This window comes from Pleuronectes platessa, chromosome 23 (genome assembly GCF_947347685.1).
Source record: "Pleuronectes platessa chromosome 23, fPlePla1.1, whole genome shotgun sequence".
NCBI lineage: Eukaryota > Metazoa > Chordata > Actinopteri > Pleuronectiformes > Pleuronectidae > Pleuronectes > Pleuronectes platessa.
In genome coordinates, this window is record NC_070648.1 from 1,877,698 (window position 1) to 1,892,328 (window position 14,631).

Here is a 14,631-nt window from a genome sequence, read left to right on the forward strand (position 1 = left end):
TTGGATTATCGCCGGCCCAGACGAGACATCAGAAGGACAGGAAGTCCAACAGAGCAGCAGGCTTCTCCGAGGCATAGGCTGTACGTCACTCTGGATTAAAAGATGATGGCAGAAGATGTAAAACATAAACACAAAGGCTTATCGTGACAGTAAAAGCTCTTCAGGCGTCTCTCACCGGCTCTTTAGCTGAGGTGAACTCTCGTTAGTGAGCGCTGGGAGATCTCAGGATTTAATGGAGACGTCTTCTGCTCATATTCAGGTTCATAACTCTCCTCGTAGGGTCCATGGCTGCAGCTCCTCTTATCAGCCTCTGTCTCAAAGCTCCTGTTGTGATTGGTCAACCACTTCCAGCACCGGACCTTTTACAAACAAACAAAAAAATCCATATAACACACTAGAGGAGAGTAAAACTGAAGAAGCATCGTAAGTCTCCTTTAAACAAACCTTGAGTATGGGAACCAGCATGGTGAGAAACCCAGAAACCATTAAGGCTGTGGTTCCATAAATTGCTCGTATTCACCAACTCTCCCGGTGCTTTAAACGAGAGGTCTCAAACCGTCAGTTAGGGACCACCCTCGCTCCTCAAAGCGTTTTATTATTCATGGGGTGGAAATGTGCATTGTGTTGAAATTAGCACCAGCCGTTTAGAGGAGTTCATTTCAACCCTCCTGGGAGTTTCTTTCCCTTTTTTTTAATAGCTGCATTTATTAGCAAGCGGCCGTAATTTGTTCATCCTCACTTTGCCCCCTGGCTATAATTTGAGTATTACACTAACAATGGAGGAATTTGTGGCTCTATGACAGAGTGGGGGAGTGAAAGTGAAGAAGTGTCTGGAGGTGAAGGCGGAGGAAGGGGGGATATTTAATTTGCTACGTAAGAATTGAAGCAAAATGTGAACACATCGTTTTTGACTGAACTTCATGTGGAAAGTTCTGTAATGTTACCAAAACTGTCACTTTTACTGAGCAACAGCGCCCCCTGCAGCCACAGGTTGGGATCAATCTGCTGGTTTCAGGTCAAACGAGTGAGGCTCTTTTTTGTTGTCTTCTCAGAAACTGGATTCCAGTCACATTGAGTTTCCTGCATGTGAAGTAGAAGGATTCTTCTCTTCCTCTTGCTGACCTCCATGTTGTTGTTCTTCCTCTCCTCCAGGTGAGGGAGGAGGAGGAGGAGGGGGGAAATTCCACGGCGTCGACCTCCTCCAGCACTCCCCGTCCCCGTCCCCGTCCCCAGGGGACCCCTTCCCCCACCAACCCCACTCCCTGGAGCCTGTCACGGACACCCCCCACCAGAGCCTCCCCCTGAGGAAGACGCACTCTGACCTCGACACAACCTTACCTGCAGGTGTGTGCGAAAAGCTCCGACCCTCCCCCAGTGTTGTTTCTTTTAAATCCAGTTTCCTCTCGTGTTCCCCGGGTGGAGATCTTGTTACAGCTCACATGAACTGTGCTTCACCTTCAGCCAGAGACAGACAGGAGGTACCAGAAGGAACGTTTTCTATTTGAGATGATGCAAGGGAACGTTTTGTACATTCCTGCAATTTTGAATCAAGTTTGAAATTACTGGTGCAGAGGCTTCGGCACAAAACTTGAAGATGTATGAACCATTCATTTCACCCTCATTTTCCTATGTGTTTGTGTTTAATCCCACATTTGAAGGACTCACTCTCTCTATCTACTTTCCACCCACCCGTTTTTATTTCAACAAAAGATCCACACAGATTAATGAGATGCTAATCACTTCCATCCCTCGTATTTACCTGTTTCTCTCAATGAAAGGTGGCTCATTGATTTATTCACTGTAAAAAGTATGAATAGTTCACTTAACCTGAACAAGGCCTCATGTGCAGAAGAAGCAGAATCTAAAACTGTAGAGGATAAGCTCAGACTTTTATGTTGTCAGGCTACAGCAATGCCAGTTTCTCTGAATAGGGTTTTTGAGTCTGGTCGTAAAAAGCTGTTTCTAAATAATCTCTACCTTCCCCTCTCCCTCACAGATAAAGCTGTAGAGCACCGTGTCTCAAACCAGCTTCACCCAGGCACTATGGACCACTCTGGTCTCCTGTGCTCAAACACACCCTCGGCTTCCTGGAACGGACCAAAGGGCTCCACCTTTTCTCCCGGGGCGTGGAACGAGCCGTACAACTACAGCATGAGCAAAGGCCCGGCGGTCCCCCCCAAACAGCACAGCGTCATCGGCCACGCCGGTGGAGGGCTGCAGGACGGCTTGATGCTGGTGAGCTCGGGACAGTCGATGAGCTCGCACGGCAGCTCCTTCACGTCTGTGACGGACTCTTCAGGGAGAGGAGGGAATACCGCGCCGGGGATTTCACTGGTGACGCCGTCGATGGGGAAGCGGAGCGAGACTGAAGGAGCGGCGGCGGACGGAGGGAGACGAGCTGGGGGAGGGAGAGTTGGGGAAGCGGGGAGAAGCAGGGAGAGGTCGGCACGTTCCATAGCAGCACAGAAAGCCTTCAAGTTCCGGGAGCGTTCCCTTTCCACACCCACAGAATCTGGTTCCTTCAGCTTTGCAGAGGGTGGTGTGGGCCAGCCAGATGAGAACGTCATGTCCACTGGGAATGGAAATGCTTTGGCAATAGCAGACCTCCAACAACAGCACCACCACTTCCTCGGTTTGAGCGAGAACTACGCTCTCCTGTACCCGAGGGGAAGCTCCGAAGACAGCGCCAGTACCACTGATACGATATCTGTCACGGCGTCGGACTACAGCGCTGATGGCCGCCTGCGCCTACGCTCCCGCTCCATCTCCCTCAAGAAATCCAAGCGCAAGCCACCGCCTCCAGTGAGGAGTGTCTCTTTAATGAAGAACCTCGGAGAAGCCCAGGGAAGAATCCACCATGAGGGTGGCCTTTATCGGGACGGACGCCCAAAGAGCTTGCATATCCCGAGGGATCACTTCCCAGACTTCCAGGCTGATTTCCTCCTGCCCAGCTCCTCCTGCTCCTCTCGACCCAGTGTCAGTGAGAGGGAGCTGGGACATGGAGGCAGCGATGGACCCCCGAGCCTGGAGGTTCAGCCACCAGAGAGGGAGGGAGAGACAGAACTGACCTTCCCCACTCACTGGCAGCTGGGGGACTGGAAGAATGACCCTTACAGGTAGAGAGTAAAACTACACTTCATGTTAGATCAAGTACACATCTTCATACTTTGTTAAAACACACTTTTCTGTCTTTCAGGTCTCTCTCAGGCTCCAGCACAGCGACTGGTACCACAGTGATTGAATGTATGAAAGTCCGAAGCAGCTCCGAGTCACTCCTTGACTCTCCCTCCACCTCCAGAGGCACCTCCCCCTCGCAGCTCTCCATGGAAACTGAAGTCAAGGCGTCCTCGCCCTTCAAACCCCCTGGACTGATGTCACCATCAAGTGGTTACTCCAGCCAGTCAGAGACTCCCACTCCAACTGTTCCACTCAGCCATGTGGCAGGTCAGGGGACGCTCGGGACGTTGGGGTGTAAGTTGCGCCCGAAAATTCCAGAAAGGAAATCGTCCCTTCCTTCACCCAAGGACCCGTCTGCGAGGTCCAGGTTGTCCTTTGAGATGCCGGGGAATGCACATCTGGAGCTGTGTTCCATCAAGCCGAAGCAAAAGGCCAGCAGACGGCATTCTGACACCTCCACAGCAGCGAAACCAGGGAAAGTCAGTCCGAGCTCTTCACACGCTTTGCCTGTTGTTACCCAGAACGAGCTGAAGACTATTCGGCTTCGCTCTGTCTCTCGCGGAGACCTCGAGGACTGTCCTGATGGTGCGTCTGACACCATTGAAGAAGAGCAGCACGGCAGAGACTTCTGTGAATTCCCCAGTCCTCCGCCCACTCTACCAAAACCCAAACCACCCGTCGCTGTCAAGCCCCCTTTGCCCAAGCGACCAATAAACCTCCTCATCAAGGCTCCTTCCCCCTCCTCTACGTCCCCTCTTGCCCTGGACTCACCACCGGGCTCCCCCGTGGAACGGCCTGTGCCCTTGGGCAACATCTACAAAGTCATGAGAAGACCCAAACCCAAAAAACTTCCTCCCCCAACTTTATCAAGTCCGTCTGGTCTCCCAGAGTCAAATTTCACTTCCAACGCACAAACTGGTTATGATCATCCCTTCCTCCACCACTCCCAGTCCCTCTTCGATCTCCCTCCGCTCCCGGATCCTCAGCCTCTCCTGGAGGACCCGGCGTTAGAGCCTGAATTTGAATCCGACCACGAGATCCGGCTTGGGCCTGAAGATGGAGGTTCACTCCCTTCTCCGTGCAGTAATCAGGAGGCCCAGGAGCTCCCGGACAAGAGCAAGACACTCCCCTCCAGGTTGACCATCTCCTGTCTGTCAGAGCTGTCGGACAAAAAGAAACCCAAGGTGAGAATGATTCCTCATCGTCCAGGGACCAACAATGTAGATCACTGCAGTACAGAGCTGATGTTAAAAATTCAAATCTCTTCCCCAGGTTCCTCCTCCAGTCCCCAAGAAGCCCAGTGTTCTGCTTCTCCCCACGTCGGTCCACTCCTCCACGAATGGCAGCGCCGATCGACAGACGCCGCAGGCCGACAGCCCCGTGGGCCTTCGGTCTCCAGTTGGAAGACTCCCACCAGACTATTTTTCCAGCGTTCCCTGTGCTCCAGATATGCCAGAGCTAGATGAGAACCACTTGGAACCAGACGAGGAGAGTTCCAAAGAGTCGTCACTTCAGTCCACCGTGCAGGATTCCTCTTTCACTGAGCTCGAGGGGAAGATGGCCGCCACTGGGATCGGAGCAGGTAGGTTTATCGTCCATGGTCTACCCTGGTCTACCCTAGGAAGTTATCTATCGCCTCTAAATGACTTGACTAGCAACAGTGAGTTCATTTAACTAACCCCTCGAGCACTTCTTTATCTGCACTGAAACATGAATCATAATTTTCACGTTTAAGCACCGAATCTTTGGAGCTCCTCACCTCGTCCTTATCACGCTGTGTGCATGTGTTTAATGATAACCTTCCTCCGGCTTCATTTGATTCTTTCCCGCTGAGTCTGATCGTTCAGTTCCTTATTCTGACAGAAGACGTTTCCCAGGTCTTGAAGCAAATCAAACTCGATCTTCTTTAAAGTTTAACCAAATCAAAAGTCAGCTGAGATCTGCACATTTCAATTTGTTAAGACACAAAAACAGTTCATGAACTACAAATAGAAAATACATTTCAATATAACATTTTAATTTCTCCGTCGTGTGCAGATGACTCCGATGAGAAGACTGTGCTCCACATCGCCGAGGAGACGGATGACGACCTGCCGGCCACGCCGACATCACACACCACCGAAGACCTTTTCACTATCATACACAGGTTTGCACACGCACACACACACCCAATGCATATTTCATTAAGGTATTTATAGACACAGATATTACAGCTGAGGGCTTTTCTTTAAAACGCCGTTGGAAAGGTAAAGAGAAAAATTGGCTCGAAAGTTATTTTTACTGCACAAATGTTCTCAGCCTGCCTGCCGGCTCGTTATAGCCCAGAGCATGTGATGAGCGCCGAGTCGTCTTATTAAAGGATGTGAGGCGGACAGACCACAAGGTTCCCTAGCAACGGCTTCATGTACAGAGGATGACTGGATGACCAGCACACACACATACACACAGACACACACAGACACACACAGAAACACACAGACACACACAGAGAATCACAAGAAAGCTCGTCTCTAAGCAACAAGTGTTCATGATGTTACCTGGAATGATGCTGAAAATAGTTTGGAGGCAGAATTATCGAGAGTCAATGTTTTCATTTCTAACAAGAAAGAATGGAATCCCTTCTTTTGCGACGTGTTCAGATTTTTATCGATTAAAGTGAGAGATCTTAATCTACGTGTAAACCGTCTGAGTTGATCTGGACTCCTCCCCTTTTCTTCAGGTCCAAGCGAAAGGTTCTGGGTCGCAAGGAGCCGACCGACTCCTTCGGCAGCCGACAGAGCCTGGTGTCCCCCGTGAAGCACAGCGCCGGCAGCACCGACCTCCGGACCATGACCTTGGGCAGCAGTCAGAGGTCAAGCTCCCGCAACGACAACTTCATGGCCCTGCTGCAGAAGAAAGGCAGCAAGTCTTCCAGCGGAGGGGCCAGAGTTTCCGCCATGGAGCTTCTCAAAAGCACAAACCCTCTGGCACGACGGGTCACCGAGTTCTCCAGCACCACATCCACGTCCGCGGAGGGGGAAGAGGCAGCACCTGGGAACGGCCAGCCCAGCGACCAGTGAATGGAAGTATCATGAGTGTGAACCAGGTCCGATTGCTGATGACAAGGCTACTAAACAACTCTACAATGCGCCGCCCTCTGCAGGTGGGACCCTCCGACCAACCAGATCGCTCCAACTACTGATCGACCATTTGCACCGTCCAATCAAAGTGGGGCACAGTTTTGGACAAAATGGTCCCTTCCATGGTTGGAGCACTGTAGTCATCTGTCAAACCGGGCCCCTGTTGGACAGAGAGGACATTGTGGAGAACGATTCAGGTTCTCACAATATTGAAAAGGTGGCGGCTGTGAGGCTGTTCCTCAGTGTGGAGGTCAGATGGATTAATGAGTGCGTGGAGCAGACCCTGGGGATTATGTGGTTCTACCGTGGATCTATTCACTCCTGGCTCCTTCTGGATGACGAGAGTCCCTGATGAAGACAGTGGTTAATGAATCTTTAACCAGACGTACTGATCCGCAGATGATCAGTCATGAAATATATCCAAGAAACAAATGGAATCACATACCGAAGACTTTAACGTTCTTCTTCTTGGAACTTGAACTTTCCAGCCAGTAGCACCACAGCACCGACACCTGTGGACTTACATGAAACGAAGGGTAAGTTCCTCATGGGCATGACGAGGCACCTGAGAAAGAAAAAGTTCTCAACACCTTGGACATCACGGCTCCTCTCTACGTTCACTAGAGAAGATGAAGCGGAGGATTTACAAAGAGACACCACCAGGGGGCTTTTCTCCAGCGAGGATGAGGCATGAGCATGTGTCACGTGTTTTGCTCCTCGTGCTCTGAACCTGGACGTGGACCTTCACTAAACATTCCACGGAGGCAAATGGACGCAAGCACTTTTTTTCTTCTCGTTAGCGTTGGAGCTCGTTTACACGGTGCAGCATTTGCATCGCTACGTTTTCTTCTTGAGATCCTCCTCAATCATTCGTTTTTAAGTCTTTGTTTAGACTTTGTTCTTTTTGCATATATATTTTTTTTGCTAGATTTTACCATAAACTGTACATGTTCGGTTGGATTGTACTTTGTGTATCGTGTACAAAGACCAGAGTCGCTCATCTATCAGTCGTTCAAAGATAATGTACAGACAGAGCAGCCGACAGCTTGGACTGCAAACTGCCCACGGAGGGAAAACACACACAGACTCAAGAGGAAACGCCTCGGAGATCTACACAAGTGTGTGTCTGTACGAGTGTGTGTGTTTGTACGAGTGTGTGTGTGTGTGTGTGCAGATGAAATCTTGCCTGTTGATTTTCTGTACGGAGAGCATGACGCAGGCCGGGTTATTCAACAGGGTTTTTATTCATGTTTTGGTCTCTGGTGACGGGACCAAAGGACTGTTAGAAAAACAACACACAGACCAGAGGGGACCGAGTTGTGCATATGTGTGTGTCTGCACTCGTCTTTGTGTGTCTGTGTGTGTGTCCGTGTGTGTGTGTGTGTAGAGGGAAATGCCAAGAACAAAGAGGGAGACAGAGGGAGAGAGTGCATGAACGTATGTCTCCAACATGTGTGCATATTCTGGCTTGTGTGTGTTTGTGTGTTTGTCATCACGCAGTTCCAGAGTGATGTCGAAGGGTCGTTCCTTTTTTTGTTGTCCTCTGTGCACATTAACGTCCTCCGTCTCTATCGTCTCAGAGGGGAGATGGTGGCCTGCGCCCTCCTCCTCCTCTTCCTCCTCCTCCTCCTCCACCTCCTCGCCGCTCGCTCCTCGCCTCCTTTCATCACTGCTGGTTCCTCTCTGCAATTAGCATCATCTCTCTCTTTCCCTCCTGTAACCTCCCTGGCATGTCGCACTCTCTCTCTCTTCACCGACAAATAGCAGCTCTCTGTAGCGCCGCCTCCATTTTGCTAAATCCTTATCTTCCCTCTTCCTTCCTCTCCCCACCTCCTTTGACCCTCTCCCACTTTCCGTTAACCTTCTCTCGTTCCTCTCGTCTCGCTCTTCCTCCCCTTCACCTCTCTTTGCTTTCAGTCTATGCATCTGAGCTCGACAGACGACGCAACACCGGATGAATGTCAATGAACGACTGTTAGGAAACTTAGACGCCGTGCTTCGCTTGATAGTGCATGAGACATATTTCTACCAGTGCTTATCTTCTGCCTTCTCTTTCTCTTTCTATCGCTCTATGAGTTTTTATATATTTTTTTTCCTTTACATGATCCATAGACGATGGAATGAACGTGGATGAATGAGTGAGAGAGTGAGAGAGTGAGTGGATCAGTGCACAAACACAGAAACAGGCAGGGTTTGCCTTTGTTTTTGCGTAAACGGACTTTGGGACTGTGAACGGACGCCCTGTGCTCCTCACTCCTGGACGACTGGTTCTGGATCAGTGATTGGACGCTTGCATCAGTGGTTCAGCTCTAAAATCATGACCTACCCCCCCGCCTTGCATGAAAGGACCCCCGCAGAGAGAGGAGGGGAACCTGTCGTCTCCTGACTCCCCCCAAGCAAAACTATCCCTCGGTGCTATTGAGTCAGAGCTCCCCCTGTTGGATGGAAATGTACACAACAACAGCAGCAGAGTAAAAAGATAAACTGTCACACACATCCTTCAGGAAAACCATCATCCTGGAAAAAGATTTTAAAAACTGAAGAAATGATGACTCGTCGAGTGACGCTTGTTTTAAATATTTAGTGAATGGAAAAAAGAAGAACTTATAAAACTCTGTGTGTGTTTGCCTTGTAAACTGAATTATGGGCGTGTTGCTGAGGCGCCTTGTGTTTTTTTTTTATGTTACATTTTTTTATTTCAGCTGCCTCGGTGGTACACACACAAACACAACTTTTTCTAAATCAGGCCGAGATAACGTGTTGAAGGAAGCGTTCAAGAATCTGGTGATCGGGACGTTTCAAAGCAAAACTACGCAGCTTTTGAAAATGAGTTTGATGTGTGAGTGTGAACAAGGAGAAAGTTTCCTCCTCTCCCTGAGCATCTGTTCTGTGTAACTCTGGTGAGTGGGTTCCATCTCCTGGGAGAAGAACTGACTGAGAGTCACAAACTGTCACAATCAGCTCCAGGTGAAGTGTGAAGCTGAACTGAGATCAGTTAAAAACACTCTGAAGTTATTAAAAACCAGAGTTATCTCCAATATTCCGCAGGAAACTGTAAAACAGGAAGAATTCTAAACAAAAGTTTAGTGGATTTGTTGCAGAAGCAGCTCTTCAGGGTGAGGGAGCAGAGGATCATGGGTAATATCCAGCATACCCAGAATCAATCACCACGTGTGGCTGCAGGGGGCGCTGTTGCTCAGTGAAGGTTACATAGTGTTGCTTTAAGCTGGTATCATATCGTACGTGATATTTTTCTTTCAGACCAATCACGTATCTGAGATCCGACAGGGGAGTGGCCAGAACGAGACAAACTTTTATTCAAACACACATGTGATCATGAAACCATTGTGTTGTTTCATTTTGTGAACACAAAGAAAACGAGGGTGTTATCTCCTCTGTTGAGATACTTTATCCTGTAGAGATACTTTAGGCCTCCAAGAGATTTCTGTAATGCAGCACTACCGGCCTCTAAAACAAGCTGACAGTACATCATATTGAAAATGTCATTTCTATAAAGTGTGAGGGTGAGAGCCGGAGAGAGGCAGATATTGAATATTTAATCCATTATCCCGTCTTTGGGAGGAGGAAGTGGGGAGAGAGAGGAAGGAGGGGAGGATGAGGTGTTCGGCTGGATTCTGCTGAATGTGGGGATTACCACGCCGGAATTTATACGTTTCTATTCCCTCCTGTTCCCTCACCTCCTCTCCCCTCCCCCCCCGTCGTCTGAGGAGTAATCACGTTAAGAGCTTTCCCCTCTCTCTCACTCTCTCTGCTTCTTCCCCTGCTCGGTGATGGAAGGTGCAGGGAAGCAGATCAAGAAATCGCGGGTAATTAATTTCGGTTTAATTTTGCAGCTGCGTAGAGCAACCTGTGGCTCAGAGACAAAAATGTACAGTTAAAGGTTAAGTTGGAGACAGAAAGATCAAAGTTTATCTGAAGAATAAGACGTGTGTGTGTGTGTGTCTGTGTGTGTGTGTGTGTGTGTAAGGTTTAATGAGTAAAGCTTCTATAATGAGACCAAATGGCAGAAGAGCAAAGACAAATCAAACGTCCCCTCAGACTTAAGAGTCCAGAACAAAGTCAAGTACCAGTAAGGACGTGGAAATATTATATATCGGAAACAGCTATGATGATAAAAAAAAAAGCTATTATTTTTATGACTGTATAGAGAAATCTGCCCCAACAGCTTTAAAATAAATGCAATGGTTCATATTTTGCAAAAGCACCAGAGCAGATAACGGAGCTGAGAAGACAACCGCACTTTGAAAGAGTTTAGATAAAACAACTAAACTATGAAATTCACAAATCTACATTTTGAATTACAACTGAACAGGTGAAGCATCAGTTCACGGTACTAAAAAAGAGTTTCAGGTCCCGGCAGAGCTCAACGCAGACATGTAAACCATCGATTCTATTTTTGCCGAGCAGCCAACGTGCAGCCACCTCCTGACGATACCCTGAGATATCATGAATAATCATAACGTTATATTTGGATGTTTTATTCCTAATGTTCTGGCACTTGTAGGGGAAACAAAAGATGAGATTTACTGACTCTGTGCACATCAAACATCCAGGTGTTTGAAGCCGGGCGACGTGTGTCCCCCGTGTTAAAGGTCAACAGAGAGATTTAGATTTAGATTTAGATTTGGGCCAAAGAGCTTCTTTGACGGTTGAGGTTTACTGTAACTGTACATTTCACGGGTACTGTGGAGGGAATGGAAAAACTGAAAAGCTGGTAAACTCCACCCTCCTGCCACTATAGGGGGAGTAAAACAAAGGCCCTCGTTTGGGTGGGGGGGGGGGGGGGCTGTACAGTCGGTGTATAAAGACTTAGAGAGAGAGAGACACGGACGAGTTATTGGAATTATTCTATTTTTGTTATTCCTCATTGACAAAGACATATTTAAAGGAATATTCCGTGTATGTATTGAATAACCTCTGTTTCCCCGCCCCCCCCCTCCAGTGGCGTGACGCGTGGCTGCGGGGGGGGCGGCGTCACACACAAACGCTTCCCCCCCTCCTCCGCAGCTCTGCAATGCCAATGTGATGAAATGATTATATCATTATGAATAAATTATTTTCTTGCTTAAAAAGAAGTGTATGGTTTGTTGTGGTTTGTGCCGGCACACGTCTTCCAGGGAGAATCTGGACTAACGAGTTTCCCCCGGAGAGACGACAGCTCAGAGACTGTTAATTGGATTTTTGTGTCGACGCAGTGAAGCAGGAACTGAAAACTCTTGATGCAAAGATTAATCACGATTTGCTCGTTTAGATCAAAGTGTTCAAAGAGCAGAAGCTGTTTTCATGACAGAAAACTATTAGACTGGTGTTTCCACGAGACAGGAACCAGCTCGGATTCTGGATTAATGAACTTTAATAGATCCATAGACAAAAGATAAGATAAGTATAGAATACATACATAGATAGATAGATAGATAGACCTCGGTATCCAGGTATTGACGATACACGTGCTCGACCAATGAGGAGTCAGTGTCAGATGTCAATCATATTTGTTTTGGAGCATAAAAGAAAGAAAGAAGACGTGATGTCAAGCACATTTTCTTCTGGCTCATATTTCTTCTTGATCTCCTTCATCTCTGGCACTCAGTTTATGTTTATGTGTTTGTTTGTGTATGACTAGGAAGGAGGTTATTAACTGAGAGGATGTCATTACAGAGCTGGAACATCCCTGATCGAGCACCTGAATCCACACAAGCACTTGTTGACTTCTGACTGTACATGAGTCACGATACATCCACAGAACTAAAACCACGAATCATCCACTGGAAGCAGCTCAAGCTTTGGAAGGAAACTTATTTTCTTTATAGATTATAAACTTTACGAGTGTAGTTGGTCCCTACAAAGATAGATTGTGTTGTATTTCTGTTTTCTTGTTGGGTTCTACCTCCATCTACTGGCTGACTCATGTCAGTGCAAACACTTTATTTAACTGTAATCTATCAAACTGCTGTTGAAGTTTAATATTTTTATATCATGAGCAGAACGAGCAGAGTGTGATTTAATGGAAACAAAGATAAATGGATCCATCACACAGATGATCATTTCATATTCAAACTGACCAGGTGATAATGTTCACATACAGATATTAGAAAAGGTCATGAACTGTTAACACTTTAGAGGTGGTGTGTGTGTGTGTGTGTGTGTGTGTGTGTGTCTGTGTGTGTGTGTGTGTGTGAGAAAGCTTGTTCCGCAGAGTGATTACTGTAACAGCTTTACAATAAAAAGCTTGAGTTTAATTAAAATTTTTCTCGCTTGCTGCTTGCTCACAGACACGCACACACACACACACACACAGACACACACACACACACACACACACACACACACACACACACACACACACATACACTTACACACACACTAACCCACAGGGGATGACTCTCTCATCGGGGCCAAACCACCAACATCCACTCTTCCTGTTTCTGACAGTGCAGAGCACGACATGTTATCTATGACACACACACCCACCCACCCACCCACACACACACACACACACACACACACACACACACACACAAACACACACACACACACACACACACACAGAATCAACATTGACAGAGCGCTTTTGATGGAAAAGAAGAAATACATTCGCTCTGGAACAAGAGGGGAAAAATGAGAGGTAGTGAACCAAAACATAAAAAGGGAGGGATGATGGAGTGAAGTCATGTGGGGAGGAAGGAGAGAGGGAGAACAGAGGGAGGGAGGGAGGGAGGAGTAACATCAAGTGCAGAGTCAGAAGAGAGGAGGAACATTAGAGAGAAGAAGCAGCAGCAGAAAGAGAAGGAGGAGGAGGAGGAGAAGACGGGTTGCTCTTATAAACACCTTTACTGTTTTGGAGTAGCTTTGAGGACAAGGACGGACCACAAACACACACACACACACACACACACACACACACACACACACACACTGACTGATGGTGGTGCTGGATGGACCGACGCTGCTCACACACACACTTCCAGCTGTGCACGTAGGAGATCGACCTGTGGGACGAGACATGCACTTCTACTACGTGGTGGGTAACACATGGTCCTGTGTGTGTGTGTGTGTGTGTGTAGGTGTGTGTGTGTGTGGGTTTGTGTGTGTGTGTCTTTACCTGTCCAACTGTTGTGATGTAAGCAAGAAAGTAGTGAAAGAAAATAGAAAATGCATAATTTGTCTGTTGAAACTTAATAATTTTGGTAAAGAAATTAGTTTTGGTTACTCTTTAAAAGTCATAATTCCACATAGAGAATAAGAAGCATGAGCCTGTTGATTAACATCCCTGCTTTTATCACATTAATCCTATCTTGACTTATTTCCCAGTAATCCTAAATTATTCCCGTCAGTAAATATCCAGTTTTGCTGTAACATCTGAAGACGTGGTTCCTGAGGATCAAAAAGTCAAAACACTTCTTCCTCGGTTTGGTTTGGAAAAGACTAAATCTCCTTTTAATGGCGGGAGTCCAGTCGCTCGTTCTCTGGCTTTGTGCTTATCCACCGAGTTTCCAGATTCTGAAATGCAAACATGGAAAAGGGCGAGAATTACAGCTGCAGGAGAAAGGGAGTCGAGCTGCGATTAGTTTCCTCTGCAGCAGTAATAAATTGTGAAAGGTAGGATTACCTCTGAGTTTCCTGATTCTTCGATTTGAAGCTGCAGCCGAGGAACATAAACTGGACGTGTGACAGATTCAGCCTCAGGGGAATTAGATGAGGTCACTTTAATAGGAACCATTGTGAGTGTGGCACAGCTCTGAGATCAGTTTATCTTGATTATCGTTATCCAGGTGCTCGGAGCTAATGATCAAACTCTGTCACTCTCCATCCGTCATGAGCTTCTCCTTGTTCAAGCACAAACACACAGATTCTTCTCATTGGGTTTGATAAACACAGGAAGTGACAGGACTTGATTAATGGAGCAGGAGCCTGGTTTTATTCTGGGGAACCTTCATGATTGTCGACTGAAGGAAGTGGAGCTGCGTTGTGTAACTTTATTCACACTTTACAGTGATCAGCGTTAATCATCACACATGTTTCTTATCAGCTTTACGTAACGACAATAAAAACAACTTCAAATGATGCTAACGTGGCCCCGTGCTGGTGCTTTGTGTGTGAATTGTGTTACTTCTTTGTGAGGTCATGTCTGTGGTGTTTACAGCTCGTTGTGTTGTCCTCAAATGGCCCAAAACACGTAACACAAACATTTAAATGCCAAAGGTGCAGTGGCCTCGTGCACGGGGTGTGCACGGTGGTGACGGCAGCCGAATGAAACGTGGAGGGTTTTGCACGAGGGGGGGGGGGGGGAAGACACACACATGTTTTATCACCTCGT

General features: G+C 47.5%; 2 protein-coding genes across 2 annotated transcripts in view; both read left to right on the forward strand.

Moving 5' to 3' along the window:
- Positions 1–10,495, forward strand: part of nhsl2 (NHS-like 2) — a 65,136-nt gene extending 54,641 nt beyond the window's left edge. The window contains exons 6-11 of the mRNA XM_053416660.1: positions 1,153–1,344; positions 1,997–3,116; positions 3,197–4,361; positions 4,450–4,759; positions 5,215–5,323; positions 5,897–10,495. Of these exons, the coding sequence (XP_053272635.1) occupies positions 1,153–1,344; positions 1,997–3,116; positions 3,197–4,361; positions 4,450–4,759; positions 5,215–5,323; positions 5,897–6,236 (3,236 nt within the window). The 3' untranslated portion in view covers positions 6,237–10,495. The remainder of the gene's footprint in view (positions 1–1,152; positions 1,345–1,996; positions 3,117–3,196; positions 4,362–4,449; positions 4,760–5,214; positions 5,324–5,896) is intronic.
- Positions 10,496–12,814: 2,319 nt separating this feature from the next.
- The window catches only part of arhgap36 (Rho GTPase activating protein 36), a 29,596-nt gene continuing 27,779 nt past the window's right edge, over positions 12,815–14,631 (forward strand). Inside the window, exon 1 of the mRNA XM_053416667.1 lies at positions 12,815–13,335. Coding sequence (XP_053272642.1) covers positions 13,237–13,335 — 99 coding nt within the window. The 5' untranslated portion in view covers positions 12,815–13,236. The remainder of the gene's footprint in view (positions 13,336–14,631) is intronic.